The sequence below is a fragment of the Danio rerio genome, chromosome 22, assembly GCF_052040795.2.
Source record: "Danio rerio strain M-AB ecotype USA chromosome 22, GRCz13ab, whole genome shotgun sequence".
In the NCBI taxonomy this organism is placed as follows: domain Eukaryota; kingdom Metazoa; phylum Chordata; class Actinopteri; order Cypriniformes; family Danionidae; genus Danio; species Danio rerio.
The window spans coordinates 2,410,441-2,427,893 of record NC_141042.1 but is presented as its reverse complement, the minus strand read 5'-3'; the positions used below and the strand labels follow the sequence as shown (position 1 = coordinate 2,427,893).

Here is a 17,453-nt window from a genome sequence, read left to right as displayed (position 1 = left end):
AACTTAAATAGTTAGCACATTAATTGCCACATGTTTTTTTATGGTAATAAACATACAGGACGTCACTGTTTATGGTTTTTATAAACCAATAAAGCCACGTGAATGCAAATACTTTTGTATAACTATTTATTATTTGTACAGTTTAAAAAAAAGTCAACGATGCACATAAGATATGCAGATATAACTTCAGATTTCAACATACACATACAAGTAACATTTCCACTAGTGTTCACCTTTAGATTCGCAAGCTCTCAAGGTTTTATTATAAATAGTACAAATTTTTACAACACACGAGCACACGTTTTAATACCTTCATAACAGCGTTTGTGTTTTACCATCATGCTTTTAAACAAACTGATCAAATAAAAACCGTAGTGGACACATTTATTGACAACATATTTTATAACGTTTTTTTATTTTGTCACAGATATTATATTTTCCGCAGCACAGCTGGATTTTTTTACCTTATTAGTTTACATCAACCCTTAAGATGTCTTCGCTCTCTGCAACTCTCACATAGTCACCCACTGAAGCTAAGCAGGGCTGCGCCCAGTCAGTACTTCGATGGGTGACCTATGGAGTCAATCTAGGGTCAAATAGCCCCCTAGGGCTTGAGTGTCCACATATGTGGACAGCAAATTTTAGCTCTTAAGAGGCTGTTTAAAATACTTTGAATGCTTTATATTTTGTTACAGACATACAGTGTCATCCTGCAACTGTTTGCAGCATATGAAAAGTCCCAAACTTTATTTTTAACTGTCCAAAATGGGAACATTTTTTGTTTTTACTCTCTGATAGTCAAAGCAAGTTATAATTTCTGTTATATATGCATTAAAAACAGTCAGGAAAAAGTGTTTTATGTCAATTCGGACCACGGGTCCACATATATGGACATCATTTTTCTCTGAAAGTACATCATATCAAAAGATGATACTAATACTAATACTTCTATTACGGTTCTAATAAGTCCAAATAGCAAAGAAAAACAAAAAAATGCATGTAAAAAAAACAGCTTGGGCCTTAAGAGGATAAACTTGCAAAGAAAATTGAAGTATTGAGCAACAAATAAATTAATATATGCACATCTCTTAAAATTTTAAAGCGAACATTAATTTTGGAAAAATATAAATTCACTCTGCAAACAAAAATAAAGAACTGCAAAGGGAAAATGAAGTTGAGAAATAAAAACTAAATTTACAAACAAAAAAACAAGAAATAAAATAATAAATAAAATATTTGCAAAACATTTTTATAGCATTTCCCTTTTGAACACCTGTCCAGTTGCAATGCTCATTTTGATTTGCTTTTTAGTCAACTGTTTGTGAATGCTGTTTTCACTTTGCACTTCACGTTTTTGCGCGGTTCACTTTGTGGCCGATTTGACAAGAGGGTGGAGTCAAGAAAACTTGGGCTTTTGTAAAGGCAATGCTATAAAATGTGTTGCAAATATATTGTTTTTTTTATTGCAAATATTTTATTTATTTATTTATTTTTTGCACTGTTTGAATTTTATTTCCATTTTTTTTTTTTTGCAAATTTAATTTTTGTTTCTCAAAAATTTTATTTTCCTGTTGCAGTTCTTTATTTTTGTTAGCAGAATACATTTTTATTTCTCCAAAATTAATATTTGCTTTGTAAATTTTGGAGATTTGCATTTATTTCAAATTTTTTGCTCAATACTTATTTTTTTGTTTGCAAACCTTCTTTTAATTTGCAATTATATATGGCCCTAGATTGACTGCATAGAGACCACAGGGGAAAGCTAGCTTGCTGATGGAAGTGGTGTTAGTGAGGCCAACAGGAGGCGCTCAACCTGCGGTTTGTTAGGGTCCTAACGCCCCAGTATAGTAAAGCGGACACTATACTGCTCAGTGAGCACCGTCTTCCGGATGAGACGTTAAAACGAGGTCGTGACTGTCTGTGGTCATTAAATATCCCAGCGTGTCCTTCAAAAAAAGGTGTTTAACCCTGGCATCCTGGCCAAATTTGCTCACTGGCCTCTGTCCATCATGGCCTCCTAACCATATTTGGCTTCATCACTCAGTCTCCTCTCCACCAATCAGCTGGTGTGCTGTCTGGCGCAATATGGCTACCGTCACCTCATCCAGATGTATGCTGCACACTGGTGTTGGATGAGGAGATCCCCCAATTCTGTAAAGCGCTTTGAGTGTTTAGAAAAGTGCTGTATAAATGTAGGGAATTATTAATTATTAATCTTGTGTTTGTGAATGCAGAAGAGAGTTTTCAGCAAGGTCAATTTTGCAGATGTGTAAACCTATTTCTTAATGAAAAGGCTTCTACTTTGTATGAACTCTAAGATGGTTCTTCAGCTGTGAAGCCCTCAAAAATGTCTTGTCGCACTGATCACATTTGTGCGTTTTCTCTCCAGTGTGGATCAGCATGTGTGAATTAAGAGATGATGAAACTGTAAAGCTCCTCCCACAGTGAGTACACGTGTACGGCTTCTCTCCAGTGTGGATCCGCTCATGCGCTTTCAGGTATCCCGCATCTCTGAATGTTTTGTTGCACTGTAAACACACGTACGGTCTCTCTCCTGTGTGAATCGTCTGGTGCTGTCTCAAACTCACGGCTTTAATAAAAGCCTTCCCACACTCCGAGCACACAAACTTTCTCACACTAGCGTGGATCTTCTGATGTTGTCTCAGATTTGACTGTTGAGTGAAACTCTTCCCACATTCTGAGCATGCATACGGCTTCTCGTTTGTATGAACTCTGAGGTGATCCTTCAGCTCTGAAGGCCAGAGAAATGTTTTGCTGCAGTGGTCACATTTGTGTGGTTTCTCTCCAGTGTGGATCAGCAGGTGTCGATAAAAGTTTGGCGATTGTCTAAAGCTCTTCCCACAGTGAGTACAAGTGTACGGCTTCTCTCCGGTGTGAGTCCTCCTATGTACTTTCAATATTTGTAACTGATTGAAGCTCTTGTCGCAGTGTGAACACTTGTACGGTTTCTCTCCGGTGTGAATCCTCTGGTGATTTTTCAACCCTCCAGCTCTGATGAAACTCTTCCCACAGTCAAAGCACACAAACTCTCTCACGCCAGTGTGGATCTTCTGATGTGCTTTTAGATTTGACCAATTACTAAAACTGTTCCCGCACTCAGAACATGAGTACGGCTTTTTGTTTGTGTGAACTGTTCGATGGCTCTTCAGCTCTGAAAACCTCATAAATGTTTTGCCGCACTGATCACACTTGTGTGTTTTCTCTCCGGTGTGGACCAGCATGTGTGAATTCAGGTTTCCTGAATCACCGAATCTCTTGTCGCAGTGTGAACACTGGTACGGTTTCTCTCCAGTGTGAATGATCATGTGACGCTTGAGATGGTATTTGTGCCTGAAACTCTTTCCACACTGAGCGCAGGTGAAACCACTTACTGTTCTTTCTATTACAAAACTATCTTCAGTCTCTGATTGAGTTTCTTCTTCCCTCTTGACATGATGTTTCTCCTCAGCTTCACTCAGTTCTTCACTCTCCTCCTTCACCTTCACATCTGAAAATTAATACAGCATATGTTAAAATATAAATAAAAAGTATGTAACAATGTACTATTTAATATAGTTTATTTACTATACGTTTATTAGAAATTCTTTATTAAATACGGCTGCAATAATATATTTAAACTAGGGCGGTCAAATGTTTTAAAACGCAACTAATCACACTTTTTTGTAATTAATCATGATTAATCACGAAACGCCGTATTTATTACAGAAATAAAAACACAGGCATGTAAACGCCATTTAAATTTCAAAAACACACACATACACACAGACAATGCACGCAGTGCTGGTGAGCGAGAGGGATCCCTTCAGATTAGGGATGGGAAGATTAACCGATATGTATCGATACGCGGTCATGCGCGTGCACGATGCGAGTGCATCGGTTGAGCAGCAGAGGATGAATGAAATTTTGGAAGCAAATCGAGATGCATCTCGCAAAAACCGATGCATCTCGATTTTCCGAGATACAGCTTATATTTTTAATATAGAATGTATTTTTTATTTATTAACAAGTGTTGTCAACCTGTTTTTGGCGCATAATTTAATCGACCTACATAAAGTAAGCCTTAGCAACGGATTTGCGGATGTGCACACACTACAACTCAGTGTATCAGGTGTGCGGATGAAGCTAGTGGAGCGCCCTCAGAAAGCGCGAGAAGCAAAACAAACATTTTATTCCCCACTGAGTTTTAAATCTAAAGTATGGCAAGCAACATTATGGATTTAAGGATGGACGACATGACAGGACAGATGCAATTTGCAAAATGTGCCGCGCATCTGTAAAATACGCGGGCAGTACGACTAATCTGATATCTCACTTGAAGCGGCGCCACGGTGTTGTTGTGAAAGCATCTTCCAGTGTTTCTGCATCCCCGGCTTTCGCACTGCTTCAACCAGCTCCAAAAGTGGTGAGAAAAGCATTGCAAGTTTTTTTTCCATGCGCAACAGTTCTGCTCGCTCTACGCCAATAACGAATGCTATTGCATTGTTCATCTGCAAAGATATTCAGCCTAGTGTCACGGAGAACGAAGGTTTTAAACACCTCCTCCTGTTAATTTTTATTTAATTATAATAATAATATTAATAATAATAATGATAAAAATAATTGGGTGTCACGGTGGCACAGTGGGTAGTTTGACCACCTCACAGCAAGAAGATTGCTGGTTTGTTATATTTTTATTAGCCTGTTGTTCACAGTGACAGTGATGTTTCAAAGCAGCATAACACTGCTAGTTCACAACCTTAAGTTTTAAATATTCAGTGGCAAAATATATCTTTGTAAAACTTGTTTTCATAGTTGAAAAGTTAAATCACAATTCTTGTTGTGCAATGCTAAATTTATTTATGTTGAAAGAGTGCAAATATATACATATTTTTTTAATATATATTGCACTTATACATTCTGTTTATCTTGAAAATACTTGAATAATATGTGCTGTATGTTCTAAAATGTCCCTCTACTGTAAACTGACACTCTGGCTCTGAGAGAAAAGCCAGTTTGTAAAAAAAAGTCTTGGTTTTGCTTGGTTAATAAATAATCAAACTCATTCAATGGCACAGCATCCTCTTTCACATCATCTCATAAACTTGATCTAATTAGTTAGTGCTGAAATATCGCATCGTATCGTGATATGGGTGTGAATCGTATCGTGTTGCATCGCAATATGTCACAAATGTATCGCTAATATATCGGATCGTATTCTTTGTATCGAGATGCGTATCGGATCGGCATTATAGCTTAGATGCCCAACCCTACTTCAGATTCATCAACAAGCACGATCGCGTTCATCAAATTAGCTTGAACTAAGCGATCTAAACTATGGCTGTCTTTTACAAGCAAAGATTCTGACAGAGGAACGTGAAGCAGATGCTTAACAAAAGAGGGGAAACACATCAAACTTAATAAAACATTTGAGGGCTCACGGATGCAGCTTAAAGGAGGAGAAATGGGCTGTCTTTGACAGCTTGCGAATTCATCTGGGACTTGATTTACATGGAAACCAATACTCCGCTTTGATGATTAAGAGAATACTGATTAAGAGTCGACCATGTAAACAGCGATTTTTGATTACCTTAAAGGATCACGTGAGTCCCGAGATGGTTTTTCTTTCCGTTCGCCAAGCGGTATCAAATTTCATTTAAAACATTCTGAATGAAAATATGCTGAATGAGTGTGAGCTGTTTGGACACCACTTGCTGTATGAGATCCACAACAGACTTTATGGAAGGACACATCACTGCTCTTAACATTTCAAACTTGAGTTATGAACGCTAGCATTCAACTGTGCTTTCTAATCCTAAACAGTAGCACTTCTGCAGCTCTCTGTGCCTTGGTACCAAAACATTTTTTCAAGATTTAATCATTCGACTATATCTGTGCAAATGAATCTTTTGCCGTTACCGGCTTTTGAAAAACTCTAAGCCACTGAGATATTTCCTTTTAAAATCTCTTGCTCATCATTTAATGGTCAACTATCAAGCTGAAATTGGCACTTGGTCAGTGAGTGTCCAGTTTTCTCCAGTTATAATCAATGCAGCAGCGAAGATGAATGTTGGATAAACAACCTCACTGTTGTTCTGCCTCATTATTGAAGAGTAATGAATGAACACAAACCTATTAGTTCTTCAGTCTCTTCCTGTTTAATTCTGCAGGGTTCTGGATCACTCATCTTCTCACTGTCCTTCAATAAACTCTGCATTTGTCTTTCACTGATGGCGGCAGAGCTTCAGAAGAATAAAGAGAGAAATCTGATTAAATTATATTATGATGTTATATCTTGTAGTTAATACAATATTTGAGTATGTAATTTGCTCAAGTCAGTTGACACAAGTACAAATAACTTAATGTGGGAATTTGTAGACCTGAATATTGATGTGCATCAGAATACAATCACTATTGTAATAAATTATTACAAAAATATGTAAATTTATATCAATATCTAGTTTTAAGTATTCATACTAATAAAGTAATTTGATTGTTAGCTCTAGCACATCTACAGAACTGATAAATTACAAAATATTCAAAAACAAAGCGCACCACAAACTACTAATTTAATGTTTTCTGCATCAAACTTCATATATCTGACACAGCAGATTCACATTATTTCAATTCACAGATCATACTCTGCGATATTACAAATACAAATGAAACGTTACTAACAAAGTAAGGCACAAACACTTCATATTGTCCTCTCAGAGCTGCTCTCTGCCTGCAGTATTGTTTTGGTCGGCAGACACACAGATAGAGGTGAACTCAATGCAGAAACTAGTCGCAGATTGTCGCTTTAATAAACTGTAAAGTGTGTTTTATTGTTGTGTAAACACGAGAAAAAGCGTCAACGACTCACCTCAGCTCTGAAGACTCGACGCTGGGTGAACGCGTCAGCGCTGACGTCATCACGGCGAGGCGTGTGCTCCCTCGTTAACATGCGTCAAAGTTCAATCAAAAAACATTTAGCAGTTCTGAACACATCTGAAATAGTATGAAGTAGTAAAAGTATAAAACGCATGTAATGAGTCACAAAGATTTACATCTCATCCTACCCCAAATGATTTCGTTTTCCTCACTAAACGAGTATAGCACCTTGACATGCCTTGCTTTTGGACTTTTTGTGCTACATTTGTCAAAGCAAAATGATAGATATGGGAGTCCTAAAGGGCAAATTAACTTAAAAAAGCCAACACTTCTCACATGCATACTGTGAAAGGTTTAAGGTTTGTCTTTGCATGAATTATTCACTGAAACCGCTATCACACTTCTCACAAAGTGAAATAAAAGACAGAGACAAAATAAGAGAAAAATAAACAGAGACAAACTGCCTGAAATGTTCTATTTTGTCAAAATGTTATGGGGACACTTTTTTTATAACAAAAATTTAAATAGTTTTGAGCAAAGAAAATTACCGAAGGGCTCGATGTATCAATATGAGACATAATAAATTCATAAAAACATGTATGTGGTATGAAAATGGATCTTGATAGAAGGATTATTAAACAATTTAGTATAAATAAATGTGAATATTCTGACTCTTTGTTCACGTGTCAATGCTAATTTTGGGTGACTTTAACTGCAGTTCAGCAGTTTCACTTTCGCTCATAAACATTTCACTCATGCCCCCGTGACAAACTGGAGTATTAGATGCAAATAAGGAGTAAGGACTGGTGAGTGTTACGAAATTTAATAACGCACGCCAAATGGAAAGCAAAAAACCTCTGCATTTCGTTATGTGTGGATCTTGTCAGAAAATATGGTGAAAAGTTCTACATGGCGGTAATAGTTTAATTGTAGAGTTTACTTCAGTAATGCCACTAATATCTGCATATCCACGTCTTAATTCCATTTCTGTTCAGTTCAGTTATGACTTTAGTCGGATTAAGGTCATCAAAAATGGCTGTTTGGAGCTCATGTAGGCCTACAGTTTAACATTCATGTTTTACTGAATGAACAGTGAGTAAACACAAGCACATCTTATTGAACATCATTTATTTTCATCACCAATTATCATAGTAGAACAGTTCCTCAAGTAGTTTATGATGCATTTTGGAAACAGGAGATGAGCCCCTGGTCTGATGCGCCACCTGGCTTGAAAAACCCGTTCTCAAAGACTTATTATTTGGGTAGCAAACATGTTCTGAATGCCTTTGCCGGAATTCAAATAAGCCATTTTAATCTAGATTAATTTAAAGATTACAGTGAGATTAATCAAGATAAATAAAATAATCTATGCCCGTCTATAGTATGTTTACACTCGGAGCTCTGATGTGAATAGCTTGTCCAGGGTCGCCTCTGGGGGTAACTTGGACAATACTAAGAACCAACACCATTTTGGGGTCCTCAGAGTTATTATTAGCAGGACCAATCATATCAGGTGACCTTATTGTTATTAATAATAATAGCTGGGGATTATGCTAATTGTGATTGAACTAGTCGGCGCCAGTGGTGTAGAGCGTCGACACATGCACTCCGGTGCTCACGGCGACCCGAGTTTGATTCCCGCCTTGTGGTTCTACGCCGATCCTCCCCCTCTTTCTGCTCCCCATGCTTTCCTGTCAATTCTTTCTACTTTCCTATCCAATAAAGGTGAACGTCCTGAAAAGTGATTATAAAAAAATAAACAAAATTGTGATTGAACTTGTGCTCTATTTACAAATTACTGGAATTCATTAACACACACATTTGACTGTGAAGTCCTGTGTTTGTGAATGCACAAGAGGGTTTTCAGGAAGGTCATTTTTGTTGATGCTAATGAAAAGGCTCCTCCTTTGAATGAACTCCAAGATGTTTCTTCAGCCCTGAAGCCCTTAAAAATGTCTTGCTGCACTGATCACATTTGTGTGTTTTCTCTCCATTGTGGATCAGCATGTGTGAATTAAGGGACGATGAAGCTGTAAAGCTCCTCCCACACTGAGTACACGTGTACGGTTTCTCTCCAGTGTGCATCCGCATGTGTGAATGAAGGGATGATGAAGCTCTGAAGCTCTTCCCACAGTGAGTACACGTGTACGGTTTCTCTCCAGTGTGAATCCGCTCATGTATTTTCAGATGTGCTGCATGAAGGAATGCTTTGTCGCAGTGTGAACAAACGTAAGTTCTCTCTCCAGTGTGAATCTTCTGGTGCTGTTTCAAGGCACTAGATGTAATAAAAGTCTTCTTACAGTCAAAGCAGACAAACTCTCTCACACCAGTGTGGATCATCTGATGTTGTCTTAAACTTGACCGTTGCGTAAAACTCTTCCCACACTCTAAACATGAATAAAACTTCTCCTTTGTATGAATTCTAAGATGCTCCTTTAGATCTGAAGTCCAGAGAAATGTTTTGCCGCATTGATCACATTCGTGATTTTTCTCTCCAGTGTGGATCTTCATGTGTTGTTGAAGGATTGTTGATGATCTGAAGCTCTTCCCACACTGAGTACATGTGTACGGTCTCTCTCCAGTGTGAATACTCTCATGTCCCTTCAGTGATCGTTTCTGACCGAATCTCTTGTCGCAGTGTGAACACTTGTACGGTTTCTCTCCGGTGTGGATCCGATGGTGATTTTTCAATTCCCCAGCTCTACTAAAACTCTTCCCACACTCAAGGCACACATGCTCTTTCACACCAGTGTGGATCTTCTGATGTGTTATTAAATTGGAGCCGTTACTGAAACTGTTCCCGCACACAGAACATGAATAAGGCTTCTCCTTTGTATGAACTCTAATATGTTTCTTCAGCTCTGCAGGCCTCTTAAACGTTCTGCCGCATTGATCGCACTTGTGTGTTTTCTCTCCAGTGTGGATCAGCATGTGTGAAGTCAAGGTTTTTGAATGCCTGAATCTCTTGTCGCAGTGTGAACACTTGTAAGGTTTCTCTCCAGTGTGGATCTTCATGTGTTGTTTCAGGATTGCTGATGATCTGAAGCTCTTCCCACACTCGGTACAAGCGTACGGCTTCTCTCCGGTGTGAGTCCTCTCATGTACTTTCGCTATTTGTAACTGACTGAATCTCCGGTCGCAGTGTGAACACTTGTACGGTTTCTCTCCGGTGTGAATCCTCTGGTGAGTTTTCAATCCTCCAGCTCTGATGAAACTCTTCCCACACTCAATGCACACATGCTCTTTCACACCAGTGTGGATCTTCTGATGCGATATTAAATTTGACGGCTGTCTAAAACTCTTCCCGCACTCGGAGCATGAATACGGCTTCTCCTTTGTATGAACTCTAAGATGGTTCTTCAGCTGTGAAGGCATCATGAATGTTTTGCCGCATTGATCACATCTGTGTGGTTTCTCTCCAGTGTGGATCTTCTTATGTGAATTCAGGTTTCCTAAATCACTGAATCTCATGTCGCAGTCTGAACACTGGTACGGTTTCTCCTCATCTTCGCTCAGTTCTTCACTCTTCACATCTGAAAATTAACAAGCTACATTTAAAGATGCTAGTTTATTACAGAATATATTAAAACACACAAAAAGTGTGTAACAATGTACAATTTAAAATAGCTTATTTTAGGAAGTTTAGTTTTCATTGTACTATCTTAAAAACCCAGAGCCTGCTTATTAGGGAAAACATCAAGTTTAAAAACGGTTGTTTAGCTTATAAGATCGCTCATGGTTGGGCTGACTTCATACGGTTTAAACCAGCAGAAAACAGAGTGACGAGGGTTGTTATTCTTTTAGAGCGTCACATCAGCTAGAGCAGGGGTTCCCAAACTTTTCAGCCCGCGACCCCCAAAATAACAATGCCAGTGACTCGCGACCCCCAATATCCTCTGAGGTGGTTATGAATACAGAAACCTTGCATGCAATGACGCAGACACACCAATTAAATTTGTGTCAGTGCTTTAAATGTGCCAGAAAGTTTAACCTGATGTTATAAAATCAAAATGCTTCTGACGCTATTGCTGCCTTTAATATACTGTAATTACCCCAGGGGTCGCAATCCAATAGAACTAGTAACTATAAGCTACTATAGTAACTATATAGTATATAGTCACTATAAACGACTATTTTTATTTTCAGTATAGTTATGGATAAAATATGTTAATTCTTATGGTTTAATAAAAATAAATAGATTTTTGGAAATCACCAGGCGACCCCCCCTTCATTGCCCCGCGACCCCTCGGGGGGTCCCGACCCCCACTTTGAGAACCACTGAGCTAGAGAATGTGTATCATAATGCTGCATTGTTGTACTGTAATGCCTGTTTCACACCGCAATCGTCGGCGGCGCGTGAGCAGAGCGTGAGTTTTCAGCGTCCATGTTAACAGATTAGAGCTTTCATACCGCACGCAGAAGCAGCGCGTCAGTGCGAGGCGTGAGCGTCGCTGAAGCAGCAGTGCAGCGATAGTTTCGGCGCCGGGTCTATTTTTGATGCGCTGCTTACGCTCAATTAAAGTGACAGTGCATTGATAATGACCTAAACACATTGAATGACAGTAAAAAGTAACAATTTTACCCAATAAATGTGTCAATAATATCAACTGATTTATATATAGTCAATCAAATGAACTTAAACGATTAAAAGCTGCAACAAACCTTTATTTCGGCCCGAACTACAAAACCAATAGTAGAACAATTTTAGTATCAGTTTTGTTGGAGGGGGGAAGTGATTTACGGGAATCGTAGTCCATAGCGAAGTGTATTGTGGGTAGTGTAGTTCGACACGCAAGCTGGATGATGTGAACTCGCTGTGTGCTGTGCTGCTCAAGCAGAGGAAGAAAGCTTTATTCGGCTTTGCTTTATGTTCGCTCAAGTTATTCCACCTGGGAGCTGTTTGCACTGTGAACCGGAAAACACGAAAATAAGTAAAAGAAGTGCCTGCATTGATCACTTTTATCCGTCTCATCCTTTGCACGAGCATGAATTAACATGCTTTTACTCTGCCGCTGGACATTACTGAAGTGGATCATGTATAAATATCATTATAACTATACTGTATAGATATTATTATAACTATAGGCTTACAACATCCTGACAATCAAAAACCAAATGACATGATATCACAGGCGATTGTCTTCTGACTGTAGACACGTACTCCTCATAGAGCTTGAGAAGCATACAGTACTGTTTGATCTATAAAATTTGTAAAATAAACATTTGCAGGTTAAAGAAACAGCATAGGAGGGGTCTTGGTGCAGATGAAAAGTTTGAAAAGTGTATTTGTATATAGAGAGACATGGCTAACTAGACAGAATAGACAGCGATATGTTGATCTCTGCAGCAGCTGCCGGAGAGCTGCGCGCTGCAGACGCAGCAGGTGTGAAAGGCAAATGCCAGCGTGCTGCTTCTGCTCGACATACGCGCTGCTCACGCGCTGCTCACGCACTGCTTTCGCTTGCCTGCGAACTCAGCTTGAGTGTGAACCCTTCTGCCACAGAACTACAAACTATATTCAATACAATTTTCAATTTTTATTTACATCTTCGACTCTTAGTCTTCTATTCATCGGACTCACCAGACTTTATCTTTAACTGCCCAATCCCAATTCTATTTTTGTACTCCTTCCACTTGGCTCTTACAACTGAGGGTTAAGGAGAAGGGCTTCAAGATGTACTCCTAACGCCCCATTCACACGGGGCTTCAGCGTCAACACTTGACTGAGGGCGTGTCTGAAGTTGGGGCTGAAGCGATCGTTATAGCAGCGACAGCCAATGAAATTCAGTCAGCAATAGGCCACTGTCTAGCTGGTGTATTTGCATACAGCGATCTGATTGGCTGACGCTTCCGTCGGCGCTTGACAAATTGAGCTAGTTCCAACTTCTACAGCGAGCAATGCCTCTGAAGCGGCGCTGACGGATCCACAATGCAGTTCGGCAACTCCTGACGTCACCCATTTAAAGTGAATGGGAAGCATTGACGCTGACGCCCTGTGTGTACGGGGAGTAAGAATTGGGACAGTACTACAGCACCTGCACACCACGTCATCATATGTCATCGTGATCTCTTGCTTCATATGAGGTCAGACGAAGGCGACTGCTGTAGTGATTCCAGTTGTGCTATTTTTGGTATTTACATTCAGGACATCACTGAAGGCATATATCACGTTATCATAACGATCTAATGTGGGAATAAGATCGTAACTGTACTGCGCATTTACACAGTGGCCATATTCATCAATGTAAACGCACGAAAACAACCTTAACATTATAGCAGACACTGTAAACAGCCCATTCTAAGCCGCTAGACATTACTGACAGGGTATTCCAGTGTCATCGAGTGTCAGAATGTTGTGGGACTGCTGTAGAGGAGTTATTATTATGGATTAAATTAAATGAATTATTATGGATTATTGTGCAATTTAGCGTTTTTAGTTAATCGTTTTTTTAAAAGCATGACAGTAAAACATGAACGCGGTTATGAATGTATTAAAACATCTGCTTGTTTGTTGTAAACATTCATAATAATGAAAAAAAAATACTAATTTGTGGATCTCCTCACTTCCGGGTTCAGCAATACTGCCATTGAGGCTGGTGTATTCTGGGAAATTTCCTTTCCCCTTGGTTTTCGACTGTGGTCCTGAAAAATCTTCGTTTGAAGGGATGTTCACATTTTCCCCTTAGCCCAGGGGTCGGCAACCCAACATGTTGAAAGAGCCATATTGGACCAAAAAAAAACAAAAAAACAAATATGTTTGGAGCCGCAAAAAATGTAAAGCCTTATATAAGCCTTATAATGAAGGAAACACATGCTGTATGTGTATATATAGTAGCTATATTAGCCTACTATAAAAATTACTTAGTTGGCTACAAATACATAATGAGCCTTCATGATTAAATAGCCACTGAAATCAAGTGGTTGGTCACCATCTGTGAACGGCTTTCCATGCTTTATTATCTCCCGATTTGTTTACAACAACCTGCCTGGCATCCCGCCCTGCTGATAGAAACCTGTGTCGCAGGCTATGACGCAAATCTTCGTTGACAGAAATGTTGAAATTAAATATTAACTCTACACACTTTTACAGCATTTGAAAACGTTAAAAATGTTTGTCCTCCTATAGAAATCATATTAAAACAAAAATATATGCTAACCTTCCCCATCTTTTTGAACATTTTTTAAAAAGCTTCAGGGAGCCACAAGGGCAGCGCTAAAGAGCCGCATGCGGCTCTAGAGCCGCGGGTTGCTGACCCCTGCCTTAGCCCTACACATTCAAGCTAAAGAGAATTGGGACAGCCCTAACCCTTGAGGTGAATGTGCAAAATGAGGGGTAGTGGTAAGGGGAGGGGCTAAGGGGTAGAATCGGGATTGGGCCTTAATCTTCATCCCCAACAACATTGGGAAAACTTAAAGGTTTACTAATTTGAATCAAGGAGACATCAAAAAGCAAAAACGTCTGGTTCCAGACCCCATCATTTTATTTATTTACTTATTTTTATTAATTAATTAATTTATTTATTTATTTATTTTCCCTCTTTATAGATGTATGTACTTTTTTTCCGTTATATAATTGTTTAGGATTCCCTGTTTGGTCTTCTAATAACTTTTCTTTATTGCTGTAGACCTCTTTCAGCGCGATTTAGCACATCTATTTCTATTTGTCTATTACTATTCATTTATTTATTTTTTAATTGGCTTAATTTTACCCTTAACTTTTAATACAGATATGGTTAATTGCCTTTTTTTGGTTTGGAAATTTGTTTTCTGTGTATGCATGTGTGTGTCTGTGTTTATACAGTTGAAGTAGTTTTAATAACTTATTTCTAATAACTGATTTATTTTATCTTTGTCATGATGACAGTAAATAATATTTGACTAGATATTCTTCAAGACACTTCTATACAGCTTAAAGTGACATTTAAAGGCTTAACTAGGTTAATTAGGTTAACTAGGCAGGTTAGGGTAACTAGGAAAGTCATTGTTTAACAATGGTTTGTTCTGTCGACTATCAAAAATAAAAAATAGCTTAAAGGGGCTAATAATATTGACCTTAAAATGGTGTTAAAAAAATAAAAACTGCTTTTATTCTAACTAAAATAAAACAAATTAGACTTTCTCTAGAAGAAAAAAAAACATTATCAGACATGCTGTGAACATTTCCTTGCTCTGTTAAACATCATTTGGGAAATATTTAAAAATAGAAAATAAATTCAAAGGAAGCTAATAATTCTGACTCCGACTGTATATTAATTAATTTATTTTTATTTGTTTTAGTATGTCTTTGTCATTTATTCTTCAGTTGTTTCTTTATTTCACTATTGTTGTTGTTGGCATTATTATTAAAATGATTATTTAACAACCTATATGGTTGGTTATTACATGTATATCTATGCACACAGCTATATGCTAATCGTCTACGGCATGTTTTTTCTGTGTTCAAATAATACAAAATAAAAGAAAACTTTGATGGTCAAGTATCGCTACAGCCACTGAAATAAAGTAGCCTGCTTCTCTCAATTTCATGTATTTGTTGACTTTCATGTGGTGTTGGATGAAATGTAAGGGTGTGTGTGTGTGTGTGTATGTTCTGCAGAGCCGGAAACGGCGGAAAAACAGCAATTATGCTAAATTTTCCTGTTTAAAAATATATGCAAATAAATATATTGTGTTCACTGCTCTCACAAAGAGTAAACGCTCTCCAATATCAAGTGAAACTGGCAATGAGAAAAAAAAACAGTATCTGAACAGACCGACGCCCATCAGTCACTGACGGAGAACACTCAAGCTTATTTACAGAGAGAGCTGGAGATTGCTCAGTTTCACTGCGGTCAGTGAGTGTCCAGTTTTCTCCAGTTATGATCAATACAGCAGCAAAGACGAATGTCAGATTAACAACCTCACTGTTGTTCAGCCTCATTATTGAAGAGTAATGAATAAACACAAACCTATTAGTTCTTCAGTCTCTTCCTGTTTAATTCTGCAGGGTTCTGGATCACTCATCTTCTCACTGTCCTTCAATAAACTCTGTCTTTCTCTTTCACTGATGGCGGCAGAGCTTCAGGAGAACAAACAGAGAAATATGATTAAATCATAGTATATCTTATAGTTAATACAATATTTGATTGTGTAATTTGCTCAAGTCAGTTGACACCGATACAATTAGCTTAATGTGGGAATTTGCAGATCTGAATATCTGACATTCAGGAGCAGCAGATCAGTGTGTTTTACACTCAGTGTTTGCAGGATGAACTAATGACTATTGTAATTAACAAAACTATTTGTACATCTATATCAAAACCTAGTTTTAATTAAGTACACACCGATAAAGTAATTGAACTGTTAGCACTAGCACATCTACAGAACTGAGAAATTACAAAATCTTAAAAAATATAAGCGCACCACAAGCTATTAATTTAATATTTTCTGCATAAAACTTTATATATCTGACACAGAAGATTCACAAATGTACTAAGTAAAACTCAAACACATTCACTCATATTGTCCTCTCAGAGCTCCTCTCCGCCTGCTGTATTGTTTTGGTCAGCAGACACACAGATAGAGGTGAACTCAATGCAGAAACTAGTCGCAGATTGTCGCTTTAATAAACTGTAAAGTGTGTTTTATTGTTGTGTAAACACGAGAAAAAGCGTCAACGACTCACCTCAGCTCTGAAGACTGGTTGTTGCTAGAGCGGATACGTTTGCGGCCGGAAGTTACCGCGAATTATTTCTATTATTTATTAAATTTCTCATTTGTTGTATTTTATTACCGTCAACCCCCACCCCAACCCTAAACCCAACCGTCACAGTAATGTAAAAACTGTAGTTGTACCTATTAAATTACCCAATAAATTTTATTTTTTAACGCCTACCCCCACCCCAACCCTCACAGTACTGTAAAATATCAATTATTGTTATACAGTGTCATAAAAAATGCTGCTTTAATAATGTGCATATCGCACTTCCGGCCGGCCGCATATCCGATCTACTCGACGCTGAATGAACGCGTCAGTGCTGACGTCATCACGGCGAGGCGGGAGCAACAAAAGGTCAACAAAACGCTCCTCTGCTGAGAAGCCAAAACAATCACTAAATGTAGACAAAAAAGGCCGTCTTAATCTTGTGTGGCGTGATGTATCGTTTATTAAACACATAAAATGTTGTTAAAATTCGCTTAAATAAAAGAAAACATCAGTTACATTTTAAAAACTGTGTTTTATGGTTTCATGAACCTTTAGTGCACTGAATCAGTGTTTCTCAGCCATGTTCCTGGATGACCACCAGCACTGCATGTTTTGAATTTCTCCTTTGTCTGTCACAGCCATTACAGGTCTTTCAGTTTCTGTTAATGAGCTGATGATCTCAATCAGCTGTGTTTGGGTAAGGCAGGGGTGTCCAAACTCAGTCCTGGAGGGCCAGGGTCCTGCACATTTTAGTTCCAACTGGTCTCAAAACTGCACAAACGTTTCAAGAAAGCCTAGTAAAAGCTTGATTAGCTAGCTCAGGTGTGTCTGATTGGGGTTGCAACTAAACTTTCCGGGACACCGGCCCTCTAGGATGGAGTTTGGCCAGCCCTGGGTA

The 17,453-nt window shown here is 38.4% G+C and overlaps 1 protein-coding gene across 1 annotated transcript; it reads right to left on the bottom strand.

Annotated features, from left to right (window-relative positions):
* Nucleotides 1–112: 112 nt before the first annotated feature.
* On the bottom strand, nucleotides 113–16,916 carry LOC147831432 (uncharacterized). Its single transcript, XM_087304808.1, has 5 exons — nucleotides 16,535–16,916; nucleotides 15,819–15,928; nucleotides 8,759–10,403; nucleotides 8,262–8,322; nucleotides 113–3,509 (listed from the first exon to the last, which is right to left on the bottom strand). The coding sequence occupies exons 2-5, from the start codon at nucleotides 15,871–15,873 to the stop codon at nucleotides 2,298–2,300; spliced, it is 2,973 nt and encodes a 990-aa protein (XP_087160934.1). The 5' UTR covers nucleotides 15,874–15,928; nucleotides 16,535–16,916; the 3' UTR covers nucleotides 113–2,297.
* Nucleotides 16,917–17,453: the final 537 nt, after the last annotated feature.